Here is a 13,734-nt window from a genome sequence, read left to right as displayed (position 1 = left end):
GGGCTAGGAGTTCTTGTATATAAGCCTACACATACTTATGGTACTCACACATGGGTTGTTCTTGTATATAGGCCTACATGTTTCTATGGTACTCACACATGGGTTGTATCTGGGCTAGGAGATCTTCTGCTTTCCATTGTTTGCCATCGAGGGCCGGGTTGAACAACAGCGAGTCTTCTGAACCGCCCTTAGACTCATGAGGTTGCCAATCATTTAAATAATGAACTAAAACAATGTCTGGATTCTGAAAGCAAAACAATTCAATCATAAACATGATATTAATCATAATCATTAATTGGTAATATACACTCAAATGGGGATTCATTTTTTGAAGGTTTAGGATATGGAGAATTTTTGGCTTTTAGAGAAAAAAAAACTTTCCAAGAGCTAAAGTTTGCTAACTTAGGAGAGAAAACACTATGAGTTGTCTGGTTGGAAAAGTAATTCAACTGATTTCATGAGTTGATTATGTCATGTAGTAGGTGCTGACCAATTATCACACACTGCAAGTTAGAATTTACCGTCAAGTTAAATGTGAATGCAACTACAGTGACTTTACAGCTGCCTACATTGTATGTATTTATTTGTATGTATTTTAGGTCCTCCTGCACGCAAGAACTCGCGAACAGGCCATCACAGGCTTAAGTCAGTCTCTTAGATTCATATATTGTAATTTTTTAATTGTCAATTGTCAACAACTCTGTAACTGGACGACATACATTAATATTGGAGTGACTTGAACTCGGGACCTTATGATTGAAAGGCATCGGCGTTAACCACTGGGCTAACCATCCTCATAACTAATATGTTACACAATCACCCGTTAGCTTCGATGGATATGCTCTCTGAGAGTGTGAACTCATAAATATTCATAATCCACAGCTATGCAAATTAAACCCAAATTAGGTCGCTGTTGCATAAGACATGAACTGCTAGATGCTTGAAGTGAAAACTGTGACTAAGTGCAACTTTCAACATTTAATTACATTTTTCAAAAAGAGTGGAAATTTGGAATAGTATGACCTATGAAAGTTGGCCTATAGTTTAAAGTTCAGTGTGTGTATTAGCATCTTTACAGTGTTCGTGTATCACTGCCGTATCTTCTGGCAACTCTGCAGGTTATGATACACGTTCAGAGTTGAAACATAACTAGTGCAAGTAAATGTACTTTAGATTTTAAGTTTGTTAACAACAACATCCACTTAGTAAACAGTATCAGTAGTGCATAGGGGAATACCTAGGCTTCATAACAAACAACTTCACAGTAGCATTAATATATTTACTTAAGAAAGTATCCGCATGGGAAAGATCCATTATATGTTCCAGACATGCGGATACTGGATGCGGTAGTTCTTTCAAATTTGCCAGTTTGTTTACAATCTCGCTCACTGTGCTTGCTTAAAACATGGAAATGAATTCTGTAAGGGTCATTTGTACTATTTAAACAGAATAATCCTGGGTTAAGTTTTTGGATGGAGGGGGGTTTGGGATGGATCTGGGAGGGGTAAGTCACAATAAATGTTAACTATCTCTTACCTGAAGAAGCCAATAGCTTCTCCGATGGAATGTTGGCACAATTGCTGAGTGAACATAACCTCCATACAAACACTGCAAAATAAAAAACAAAAATAGTACCTTGAAATACATGAAAATGAAGCGAGCACAGACTGGAAGCTGGAGATATGGTTTCATATTTCCCAAGCAATATTGCTGTATGACGAACACAGGGCGTACAACAACTTAACAGGGTTTGAAGTAATTCTAAAGAGGGGCACAGTGTCTGCCCCGTTGGCAAGGGAGGGTGCACCAACATGTATAGCCAAGATGTTGCAGTGAGGGATCACACAAAGTCCTCAACTGACATATATGTTAAATTAAATTGACATATGTAAGTTTTCTTGCTCTGATCAATTGGAATGATTTCAGGACTTATGTTCTATTTATGAAAGATTAAATTCACACATATATGTTGTGTTACATGCAGAAAACAAAAAATTGAAAAGTGTAAAAATACTTAAATTTGCACAGTGACTGATGTGGGACTGTCATAACTCCCATTTCTTCCCGCAGTTATTTTCAACTTTCGTTACTTTACCAAACCCTACAATGTGTGAAGCAGCTATGGGCGTAGACTAATGTATACATTTTGCAAAGTAAAAGACCATATATTATATCGTTTGCTGTAGCACTCGTGAGAGAAACTAAACTAAGTTACTGAGTTATGATTGCATCGAGGAAGCCACAACACAGCCAGTTTGTTTTAGAAAATTGGAGAGTTTTGAAAGATTAATTTAATGACAGGAAAATTAGATGGTACCTTAAAAACAATGAAAACCAGCCCAACTACTACAAAAATAAAGGGAATACATAAACTAGATTGAACAGCTTAAAAATCTAGTCACGATGTGAGCCAGACACATATTAAACCATTCCTTACTTTGTCATTGTCCAAACAGCAAATTGGGTTGTCAACAAAAAATGAAGCAAATTATTCAACAAGGAACGACCAATGTGTATTATACTGTAGGAGAGATGTGTGTAACGTCCAGCCGTCCCTTCTATAACAAACTGTTTCTGGCATAGTACTGGGTACTGGCATTTACTGTAGTTTTAACTCACAGGACAGATAACCTAGAGTGAACTGATCATGCACTCCTTGAAGTTTCTCACTTCATGGCCACTTGTGACTTTTAAGCCTTTTAGCCATTTTGTTACTTTCTAGGCACCTTTTGGGAACTGTGACATTTAAATAATTGTGGGATTTGCTACCTTTAACCATTTTGGAGGGTTTGTGACTTGAAAGCATATTGAGGACTTGTTACCTTTAAAACATCTATGAGATTTTTTTCTTCCAAGAATCCGTTATAACTGTTTAAGCATCTTTGGAGACTGTGACTGTGTGTCCACTATCAGAGTACAATGTATTTAATACTCCTCACACGTCTCCGATGTAATTGGTGGTATGCACTACAAGATATCTGCCCGGAGGCTAACGATTTAATCACATGACCAACCATAAATCTCCATTAAGATCATCTATGGACCTGTCAACATGAACCTCTTAACAACACATTCTAACTTACTCCAGTTATATGACACACTGCCGGTGCTGCCTTCGTGCGTGCCTCTCAAAGGGTTTAAAGAAATGATAAAAGGATATTTAATTAAAACAACATCTTAAGTCATAAACAACCAGACCCAGAATGGGGTTTAATACGGGACTGATTAGACAGCCATATGTTACACACCGTGCGATACACCCACCCACACACACAGGATCCAAATACCAAACGCTGTAAGTTATCAGGTTACTCATTACGCTGAAGACACTGACAGTACACAGGGTGCCCTTCAACAGACGTGCTGTGAATCTTAATAGCTGGTGAACTAAGGGATACCAACACTGAAGAAATAATTCATCTAGAGGATGGTATCCAATCAAGAGCAGCTCCCTGACTGGAGCTTGAAAACTATAAGAGTACTAAAACACAAACTTATCCTTCCATAACCATTCAAGTTTTCAGTTATGTTTTCAGTTATCAACAAGAACATTGTTGCTAAATGAAGGCTTAAAATAGTCTGGAGGTAACCTGGCTGTGGAGCTGTCCAGCATTGAAGTCCATGGCCCTTACAACTGAATGTATAGTAGTTGCTCACGTTTCAAAGCCAAAGATAAATTTATACAGTTTTCATAAACAATAATTACACCTGAACTATAGTGGAACAAGAAACCAACATAGTAAACATCACCAATACTAAAAAAAAAAATTGATTAATAAGAATTTTATTACATTTTCTTCCCTAGAGCAACTGTTCATACAGCTTTATATAAACAAAAGCCTTGTCCATTATATAACTCCGATGTAAATATAATGTACCTAGATATTTAAAGATATGTATCAAATATTAACAAATTTGGACACTGTGGATGAAACAACCTTCAAGTAAAGTAACACTTTATAACTCCACAATGAACATAATACTGTTCAACATTCTTCAGATGATGTTTCATATCATCCTATCAAAATATGCTAAAACAATCAAGAATTCTTTTTCCTTCCCCTTCTCCTCCTTGTGTGGTTTATTGATTTATTTTCTTTTTTTCCTTGTTGTAAATGCTTCTTTCAAAATCTATGAATTTTTCATGGTTTCTATGACCAAACAAAACCTTTGGAGCTAACTGGAAGTAGTATTGATCTTCTTCATGTTACATTCATATATTTATATATCTGTAACTCTCCATTCATCTTGTTAGGATGAATTTCAAGAAACTTAAGATGTAGTGCGCACCAAGAGCAATATTTGGCAGCATTGATTTCTGGTTTGAGTGACAGAGAAAATGCCTGGATTTCTTTTCTTTTCTTGCTTGTTTTGAAGACATAAGTTTACAACACATGACTTTCAATAACAGTTTATACTATACAAGTGGAGGTAACGTCTGGCCTTCATTAAAATGAGATACTATGTCTCCATTTCTGACACATAGTGCAGCCGAGGAATATTTCAAACGGAGTACTTAAATTAGAGACTAAATACTTTTACATAAAAGAGTCGACCCTACGTAGCAATACCAAGAATTACAAAAAGATCTCACAAGTGTAACTTTGGATAGCCTAAATGGTAAAGGCAAATATCTCAAAAGTAGCTTTGGGTAGCTTCTACAGTAAGAGAGAAAAACTCACAAGTAGCTTTATGAAGCTTGTTCTATTTAAAGAAACTTGCAGGTGACCAGGGATAGCTGATTGGTGAAGGCAAATATCTTAAAAGCAGCTTAGTGTAGTTCATATAGTATAAAGTGAGCTAACAAATGCTTTTGGTAACTTGTACTATTTATGTATGTGAGCTGTTACAGTATTGTGGAGTGAACACATGTATGCAGGACAGAGTTGTATGTGAGCTGTTACAGTATTGTGGAGTGAACACATGTATGCAGGACAGAGCTGTATGTGAGCTGTTACAGTATTGTGGAGTGAACACATGTATGCAGGACAGAGTTGTATGTGAGCTGTTACAGTATTGTGGAGTGAACACATGTATGCAGGACAGAGTTGTATGTGAGCTGTTACAGTATTGTGGAGTGAACACATGTATGCAGGACAGAGTTGTATGTGAGCTGTTACAGTATTGTGGAGTGAACACATGTATGCAGGACAGAGTTGTATGTGAGCTGTTACAGTATTGTGGAGTGAACACATGTATGCAGGACAGAGCTGTATGTGAGCTGTTAGAGTACTGTGGAGTGAACACATGTATGCAGGACAGAGCTGTATGTGAGCTGTTACAGTATTGTGGAGTGAACACATGTATGCAGGACAGAGCTGTATGTGAGCTGTTACAGTATTGTGGAGTGAACACATGTATGCAGGACAGAGCTGTATGTGAGCTGTTACAGTATTGTGGAGTGAACACATGTATGCAGGACAGAGCTGTATGTGAGCTGTTACAGTACTACTGTATCTTATAAAATCCACATGACATTACAACATATGGGAGTCCACCACTGCATCAGTCTACCTAATGAAAGGGATATGTTTGCTTTCAATGTACCGTTTATGTACCGTTGATTTAACAGTTCACACTGTATATTCTCATTGTGCTAAATTATCTAAAAAGAAAAAAATATGAATTTCAGTCAGTAATCTCAAACAAATGCAATACTGCTTCCATTCATATCCTTCAGATACACACATCTTACACTGTGTTGTTGCCTAATGTACAAATGACTCTTCACCCTTATACATATATTTAATTTTTACAATCTTCTGAAAAGTTTTCCTATCAATTGGATGTTTAACCAAAGTAAATGTTACAATCTACTCAGATTTCATTAATATAAAGCGAGGTAAAAGACTGGTTCTGGCAGTACGTTTTAACACTTATATATTCTGTTCCATCGAAAGCTGTTGACAAAGTAGACAGATGTCAAATTGACAAATCTAAATTCAATATTTAACAGTCGACAGAGTTTCGACAACCAGCAAATAGACTTTGCCTCATTTTTCAATTAAACTTGCCGGTATTGTTATGACTTCAACAACCAACACGACTTTCATTACAACGGTTTCCTGTGTCATCAAAATTAACAAATTAGTGGCCACCAAGAGACAACAATTCCTGGTAGAAAGGTTGACTTAGCAAATTGGGATTCACTTGAGATAGCTCAAACCTTTTATTAAAATGCAACATGAAACATCAACAGAGTTGACAAACTCCTTGGTCAAATAGAACAGAGTTTGCGGATTAAACCTGGATCTGTTTGAAGAATGTTTAGTCTACTACTTAAGATCATTCTCAGAGCAAACAGGGTTCAGTTAATGATTAAGCTTCTCTTATTTTCTCCTCAATAATAGTGGTTCAAACTTTGGCACATCTCTTCATATAACCTGCAAAGTCATCCATACATGGCTAAGACTGCATTATCAGACTGCAGTTAATTGTGACAGATGTGAAAGTCCAGATAAACTAGTCTCTCTTACCGTAGTGTACTACGATTCCATTCCTACCTTTGCCTGGTGAGTCCCTAAAGGATGAAACCAGTCGTGAAGTGAAATCTTTCTGGCGTATTGCTCTTTATTAATTGAATATATATATCTGTCAAACCACTTGCTACATATTCATGTCTTGATTGTATGTTTGAACTATTACAATAGCATAAATGTCTGTCTGTCTGTCTATCTATCTATCTATCTGTCTATCTATCTATCTGTCTATCTATCTATCTGTCTGTCTGTCTATCTATCTATATATATATGCTATTGTAATAGATCAAACTTTGACACAATCTCTTCTTACATGTACGCAGTGTACTCATCCATCTAAAGTCAAATCTACATCATTAGAACAGAGGTTGTTCATATACTGAAGATATGTGAAAGTTCAAACAACCCAGTCTCATACACTATGTAGTAGTGTATTTTGTCACTATACTAGTGCAAACAGTACATAAACATTCTCATGAGATATACTGCATGAAAGTTTGTGGTTTTAACTGACTGTGTAATCTTATTGTTATAATTACTTACATTACAAAATGAACAGATGGATAGATATTTGATCTGTATATTCCAGATCTAGATAATGCAAGTCATTGGTACTATAAAGCCGTGTCACCACAACTACTTTTACTCTGACTAAGCGTTTGGTCATTATTGTTAAACTGTCAAGAGTCTGAAATAACTGACACTGGGATTAATCCAATTTGACCCTTTCAACATTCCCTTCAATGAATAAATAAATTAACTTCCTTTTACTACAGAAAAAAACAAAACGAGTAGAAATCAACATGAGTCAGGGTAATCCATCAGGACTAATCTGAATGTTGACTTATTCTGTGATTCAATACACAAAAGAACAAGAATGCAGTTGTTGTGAGGAGACAGAGAAGTGATGAGTGAAGTAAATTTAATATTTCCTATAACACGGCAATCAAAAATTGATATTTCCTGCAATTTTAGAGAGGGATATCAAAATCTGACGTAGCATCCCGATTTAATTTGACCATGCTTTCGTTACTACTGTTATTTCAAACCTTAAAATATCTTGAATAACCTGATGCAATGACCTTAGTGGTATCCTCATCAAGGTTTTGAGGATACACAGTAGAAAAGAAGATTATATTGTAAAGACGCAGAAGTATAAAGCTGCATACTATCCAAAATACCTGGAATTATTTCAAGCAATTGTGACCTATAGAGGGACTGAAGACCCCCATCACTCCAACATAAACTGCTGAAGACCCAATCACTCCAACACAAACCACTGAAGACCCCATCATTCCAACACAAACTGCTGAAGACCCAATCACTCCAACACAAACTAATGAAGACCCCATCACTCAAACACTAACTACTGAAGGCTCCATCACTCCAACACAAACTGCTGAAGACCCAATCACTCCAACACAAACTAATGAAGACCCCATCACTACATCCATCCCAAACCCAATACCCCTCAAGGCTCCATCACTATATCCATCTACCATCACAAACCCTATTGGCTCCATCACTACATCCACCCCCATCACAAACCCTGCAAGGCTCCATCCATATCAACCACAAACACACAAGGCTCCATCACTACATCCATCCCAACCACAAACCCTCAAGGCTCCATCACTACATCAATCCCAACCACAAACCCTCAAGGCTCCATCACTACATCCATCCCAACCACTAACATTCAAGGCTCCACTACATCCATCCCTACCACAAGCCTTTCAAGGCCCTGATATAACATTCATCCCCCATCACAAACCCTTGGAGGCCCTGCCATAAAATTCATCCCCCATCACAAACCCTTCATGGCCCTGCCATTACATTCATTCCCCATCACAAACCCTTCTCCCTGTTCTATTCACAGTTTCTTTACAATGATGGAGAAACTGTTTAACCGGTACTTGCTTCAATAAAACCAAGCCGCGTAAATGTCAAGACTTGGGGGAGTTTTACGGTAAAATAAGCTCAGGCTCAAACCCAAATCCTATTCCAATTATTTAAAGCAGCACATTTTCTTCTGATCGATTCTTTGCAGCAATTTTATCAAAAATGGAAATATACCTCATAATATGATTGCATTTCCTTGAGCAAAGATACCATCCTAGTTTTCTGGGTTTTCCTTTTATTATAGGCAGATTGCCAAATTGGTTATTAAATGTGATTCAAATCCAATACCCTCATCCACTTTAAGGTCATCAGTATTGTGTGCTAAACAATTAATCAAATAATTTGCAAATATACTTTGCGTGGAATTGTAGAACTTCCTAACTACTACTCATGCAATTCACATGATTAAATTACAAAATTAAATTTCTCATCAGATGGAATGTGATGATTGAGGAAGAAGAATGAAATAACTATTAAAGTTGCAACCTAAATGACCACTACTTGGTTCTGTAGCATAGTTTAGACAACACAGATCCTTCAATCCTTTTAAGCCAAGTGAATGCTAATTCAACTGATAATAACTGTAATTTTCCTCTTTTTTTTGGGGGGGGGGGTGGTTCCTTCTTTCAGGAAACTTGCACCGCTCGATAATGTGCATTTATAGTGTTCTGGGAATCTGATATAGCACAAATCTTCAAATTTGATACAAAATGCTACATTTCCCATACAAAATATTGACTCAAAAATTATGATAGAGATTGCTTAAAACTGTTTTTTTTTTTAAAGTGTTTTCTTTCTTCTGTGTCCATGGTGTCCAATGAGTGTCCATGGTGTCCAAAGAGTGTCCATGAGTGTCCAATATTTGACTGTCTAGTATATTTGTGAACAACACAGATATTACCTGAGCAGACTCCTGTTCATTTATGAGATCACACATCAACACACATCATTTACATTAAAATAACATTGCAGGTGTTCCTTATGTACGAGGAAAACACTTCCAAACAGCACCTGCATATTTGCAGTAGCTTTACTCAAATGAGTGCTGACAGTAAACCACTTAATGTGAGATGCTATACAAATTCAGGTCTAATGATCTTCACGGTATTAAACTCATTTCAAACTTTCATAACTATTGAGCTGACTGAAGTGTGAAGAAGCTCGTGAATCAAATCTAGACTGGGAAAAGGAAACCAGTAAAGCACTTTTAACTTTCCCATAATGTTTCATTGCTGCAAATAAGAATTTATACTCCTTTGTTTCGTACGCAAACAGCTAAAGAAAGGAGAAAGCTTTGTAAAAAATTTGAATAATTTTGGGAAACTAGTACTAATGATTATTCAAACATTTTTGTTTCTGTGGCATGATTATCATGCGGTCACCCATCGTGATCATGGCCTGAGATTTTCTCCTCCTCCTCCTCCTCTCCTCCGTCAGACATACAATCCTGCTGAATTTATCCATCTCAACATCACTGAGCTTTACCTCCCAAGACAACAACATCTCCTCCAGGAAACCATGACTGCTGTAGCCTTGGACACAGCAGGCCGTTCTAATTTCCACAAACTGCAGAAGTGTCTTATTATTAAAGTAGATTGACTTCTTCTCTCCTCTGTTCTACATACTGGCAGGCTCCCTCTCTCTCTCACTCCGTCCATCCCCGTTACACACCGAAACAAGGTTGCGGCGATAAAAAATATTTACTTTGAGAGGAAAACGGCTAGTCGAGCAGAAATGATGACATAAACCGACCAAATTCTTCACGCTTTAGAGAAATCCTCTATTGGATTGTCTAATGGAGCAGAGACAGTGTCAACCAGTGCATAAAGCTACAATTGGCGCGGCAGCAGTTTAAGTGACGACTTAACTCTTGGCATTTTATTCCTTTTGTGGCTGTCGGTTGGCATCTGATTTCTAGGTTGAAACAATACAGTTCTAGCTTCAAATCGGAATACGCAAAAACAATCTGTTTCGTTCGATGGCAGTGGCGATGCTTTCTCCGAGATATTTCTCCACAATGTTACTGTGTCGATGTCTTCCACACCGATGCTTTAATACCACAAGGTTCGGCATTGGAAGGAGAAGGCCCTGGAACAAACGTAATTGCCCTGATCTAGACTTTCCCAACTCGATACCTTTCAAAACTGATGTCTTCTTGTTGAACTACCAACTATAATTCATATTTAAATTTAATAGCACACATTAATTTTTATTATACTCCCACAAAATTAACAAGTCTGCAACTGAGATGGTTGCTTAAGAGGTTTAACTAGATCATTTTTTAGCTTTGTTTGATGGAGAGAGTGCTCCGGTTGTGAGGAGATAAGTGGATTAACAGAACTATGGTGATTATAAGATAATTATTATGATTTTTATCATCTTTTGCCTGTACTTGACACATCTAAAGCCAAGTTGCTAAGATTTCCAGATACCCCAAAACTTACTAGTTTGGGGAATATAAGAAACGATACTTACCACTCGCCATTTCCACATACACATTCAACTTACAACTATAATTCCAGGGCAATGTTTGCACTCCACTGGAATCTGCTCGGTTTTAACGATTTGATCAATTTCTGCTGGGCCTGTGTTCAGGTTTTTGGTTACAGTCATATTACATTATACAGGTACATATTTATTACTTTATTATCTTTGAGATGGTGGTACAGTCCTATATGATGTACCATTTGAAAATAAATGTTAATCTCGACTCAATGACTGAAAACATGTGGAGTCACACATACAACATCACACCTGCCACATTCTACAATGCAGACTAGGTCAGTGTCAGAGGTCAAACATTAAAACAACTAAAGTAGAGGGCGCTCTTCATACCTCTTCACCTTTGACCTTCAACTTCATGTGATCCTCCCTGGTACTGTTCCTCTCCTTCCTCTTCTTCCAAACGAAGCCGTCGTGTCGGAACTTCACCCTCTTCCGATTGTAGAGGAAGATGGAACCTGTCTGGGGTCTGAAGACACAAAAAGAGAAAAACAGAGACATGACTGATAAATAAAGCAAAAACATCTCAGAAAAACAGTTGGTTATTAAAATTCAGACCGCTGGCCTGACTTGAGTTTTCTTTAAACTCCCTGACAGCTTTTAATTAATTCATTCTATAGGATGCCCTCCGGGAAGAAGAGGCTCCTTTTACAACTTTGGGCATCGCAGGAAATTATGAACGTTCTCAACCAATATTCAAGAAATATTGTCCACAAGAAACCAAAAGAAAAGAATAAAAAGAAGATTACTTAATACAGCTTCAAAGCTTCCCCAAATACGAGAGAGAAATGTTATTATTAAAGCCAAATTCAATATTAAATTTGGACAGAGTAACCTTTCTGTAAAGTGATACCATATATGATACTTTTACAATATCAGCAACTTTTTGTCAGCTCAGTATTTATGTGCAATAGATTCAAATTAACATTTTGCCAGTAAAAAATGGAGTTACATTCTGAACTGGTTGCCCTTACTCAACAAATTGTTTTATTCAATTTTTTTTTCTTTCAGATTTAATTGAAGTTTTTTTTATTGATAACAGCAGCATACATGATGTACCTTTCTTACTGTTCTTACATTCAAAACACATGTAAATTTACGAAACTGTTTAATGAAAATATTTCAATGAAATCAAGTAAGTTTAGTATTGGGTAAGTTAAGCTCATAAGTACAGGAACTTTATATGCAAATTAGCCACGACCGCATACTGTGTTTACAAAATAAATCAAGGAAAGTGGCCAAAACTGTTATATTGGTGTGGGTTTATGGAAAAGTGTGGCAACTGCTTTTACCCCCCAGCCCCCACTTCCCACAGGTTCCCCTGACCCCTTTCTTTTTAAACACACTTTCTCATCTGAATTGGTCAATTGGTACCTTTTGATGTTTAACTCCCTTTGATCTTTTTCCATTTGCCTTCCAGTATGTTGACCTTCATACCTTTGACCTCTGACCTGATAACTTTCTCCCTTTGACCTTCCATGTCACAGTTTAACTAACTACTTTCTGCCTGACATTGATAGCAATGGCTTGAGTGGGTGGTGGGTGTGAGAATTTAACAATCTATCACCTTTTCTCAATCCCTCTATCTCCCTGGTCCAATCATTGTTACTTGCTCTGGATGTAAAGTTCACACAGTGGCCCAGCAGAGCTATACAAGGAGGATCAAGGCTGAGAAACTTAGCAAAATGTTTTACTTTTAATGTCATCAACCAGAAAAAAAAGCACAAAGGCAGAGTGATCCATTGCCAACATATAAAGGCTTCTGGCAGAGAAAATATTAAAACAAAGTAATAAACAATGAAAGTATTCACGAAGCATTAATTTCAATCTTATAGGTTTGCTTGAAGCAGAATCAGCTCCTTTAATTATAACTATGTATGTAGACCTACAAGGAGGTTCTTGAGATGTGAGCCAGAGTAAAAAAAACATCTCCATAAAATAAAAGAAAATGGAAATCATTAGACATTCTAAATCCTCCCCAGATGGCTTTGAAGAGGTTCGCTGGCTGCGATTACTAAATATCTTATGTAGACAAGAACTACCAATGCAGACAGACTGGGTGTTTAACAGCCCCCCCCCCTTTCCTCCAATCCCCCAAGTAAAAAGAACCAAAACAAGAAATAAGCAAATAGAAAAATAATATCCCAGTTGGTAAAACATAAAGATCTAAACTTTTCATCGCTTCAAAAGACTGTATTACTAACTCCATTGGATCATTTTTTCCTTTCACGCTGTGACTCATATTAATACTTGTTTTAAAGGAATAATCGTTGATCCTGTGATTGCATGATTTGCCAAAAAGTGTAGTGAACAGATGTATACTATTATAGTAATGCATGCCTACAGACTATATACATAGGCAGCAGTATAGATGTGGACTTGATAGTACACATTATAACACTTGTTTCACATATACCAACACTGCAGACTCATTGTGTCATTAATGCTGGCTACCTCAGCTGTCCATAATATACACTCCTATGCTCTGTGTGATGTGCTATGGTTTATGTATGAAGCCTACTGCAGATTTCAGGCATGGTTACTCTTTTATCTATTTTGATTACATCTCTATGACAAACCAAACCCCAGGATAAATGCCTGGACTGGATTATCAAGGAGCTACAAACTTTATACTCTACCTGCATTTGATAACGGCATACATGCAATCAGTTACCACTACAATATAACTGGTAACTTTTTAGCACTCTACAGTATGTACTGCAAAGCCATTGAAGTGTATAATTTACCTAAGTACAGTTTTAAATTTGGAAGAGCAATGACCTACTTATGTATGTATGCAATTAACGAGGTTAGTTCACATGGATAATCCCAACTGCCTTGGTGATCCCGA

The 13,734-nt window shown here is 37.1% G+C and overlaps 1 protein-coding gene across 2 annotated transcripts in view; it reads right to left on the bottom strand.

Moving 5' to 3' along the window:
• LOC139975866 (calmodulin-binding transcription activator 2-like) overlaps window positions 1–13,734 on the bottom strand; it is a 109,130-nt gene that overhangs the window by 31,426 nt on the left and 63,970 nt on the right. For both annotated transcript variants that reach the window (XM_071984132.1, XM_071984133.1), the window contains exons 4-6: window positions 11,217–11,352; window positions 1,537–1,608; window positions 97–244 (exon numbers count right to left, since the gene is read on the bottom strand). In XM_071984132.1, the coding sequence (XP_071840233.1) occupies window positions 97–244; window positions 1,537–1,608; window positions 11,217–11,352 (356 nt within the window). The remainder of the gene's footprint in view (window positions 1–96; window positions 245–1,536; window positions 1,609–11,216; window positions 11,353–13,734) is intronic.

Source organism: Apostichopus japonicus, chromosome 11 (genome assembly GCF_037975245.1).
Source record: "Apostichopus japonicus isolate 1M-3 chromosome 11, ASM3797524v1, whole genome shotgun sequence".
Lineage (NCBI taxonomy): Eukaryota > Metazoa > Echinodermata > Holothuroidea > Aspidochirotida > Stichopodidae > Apostichopus > Apostichopus japonicus.
Note: the sequence above shows the minus strand (reverse complement) of the source record. Positions and strands in the feature narration are given on the sequence as shown.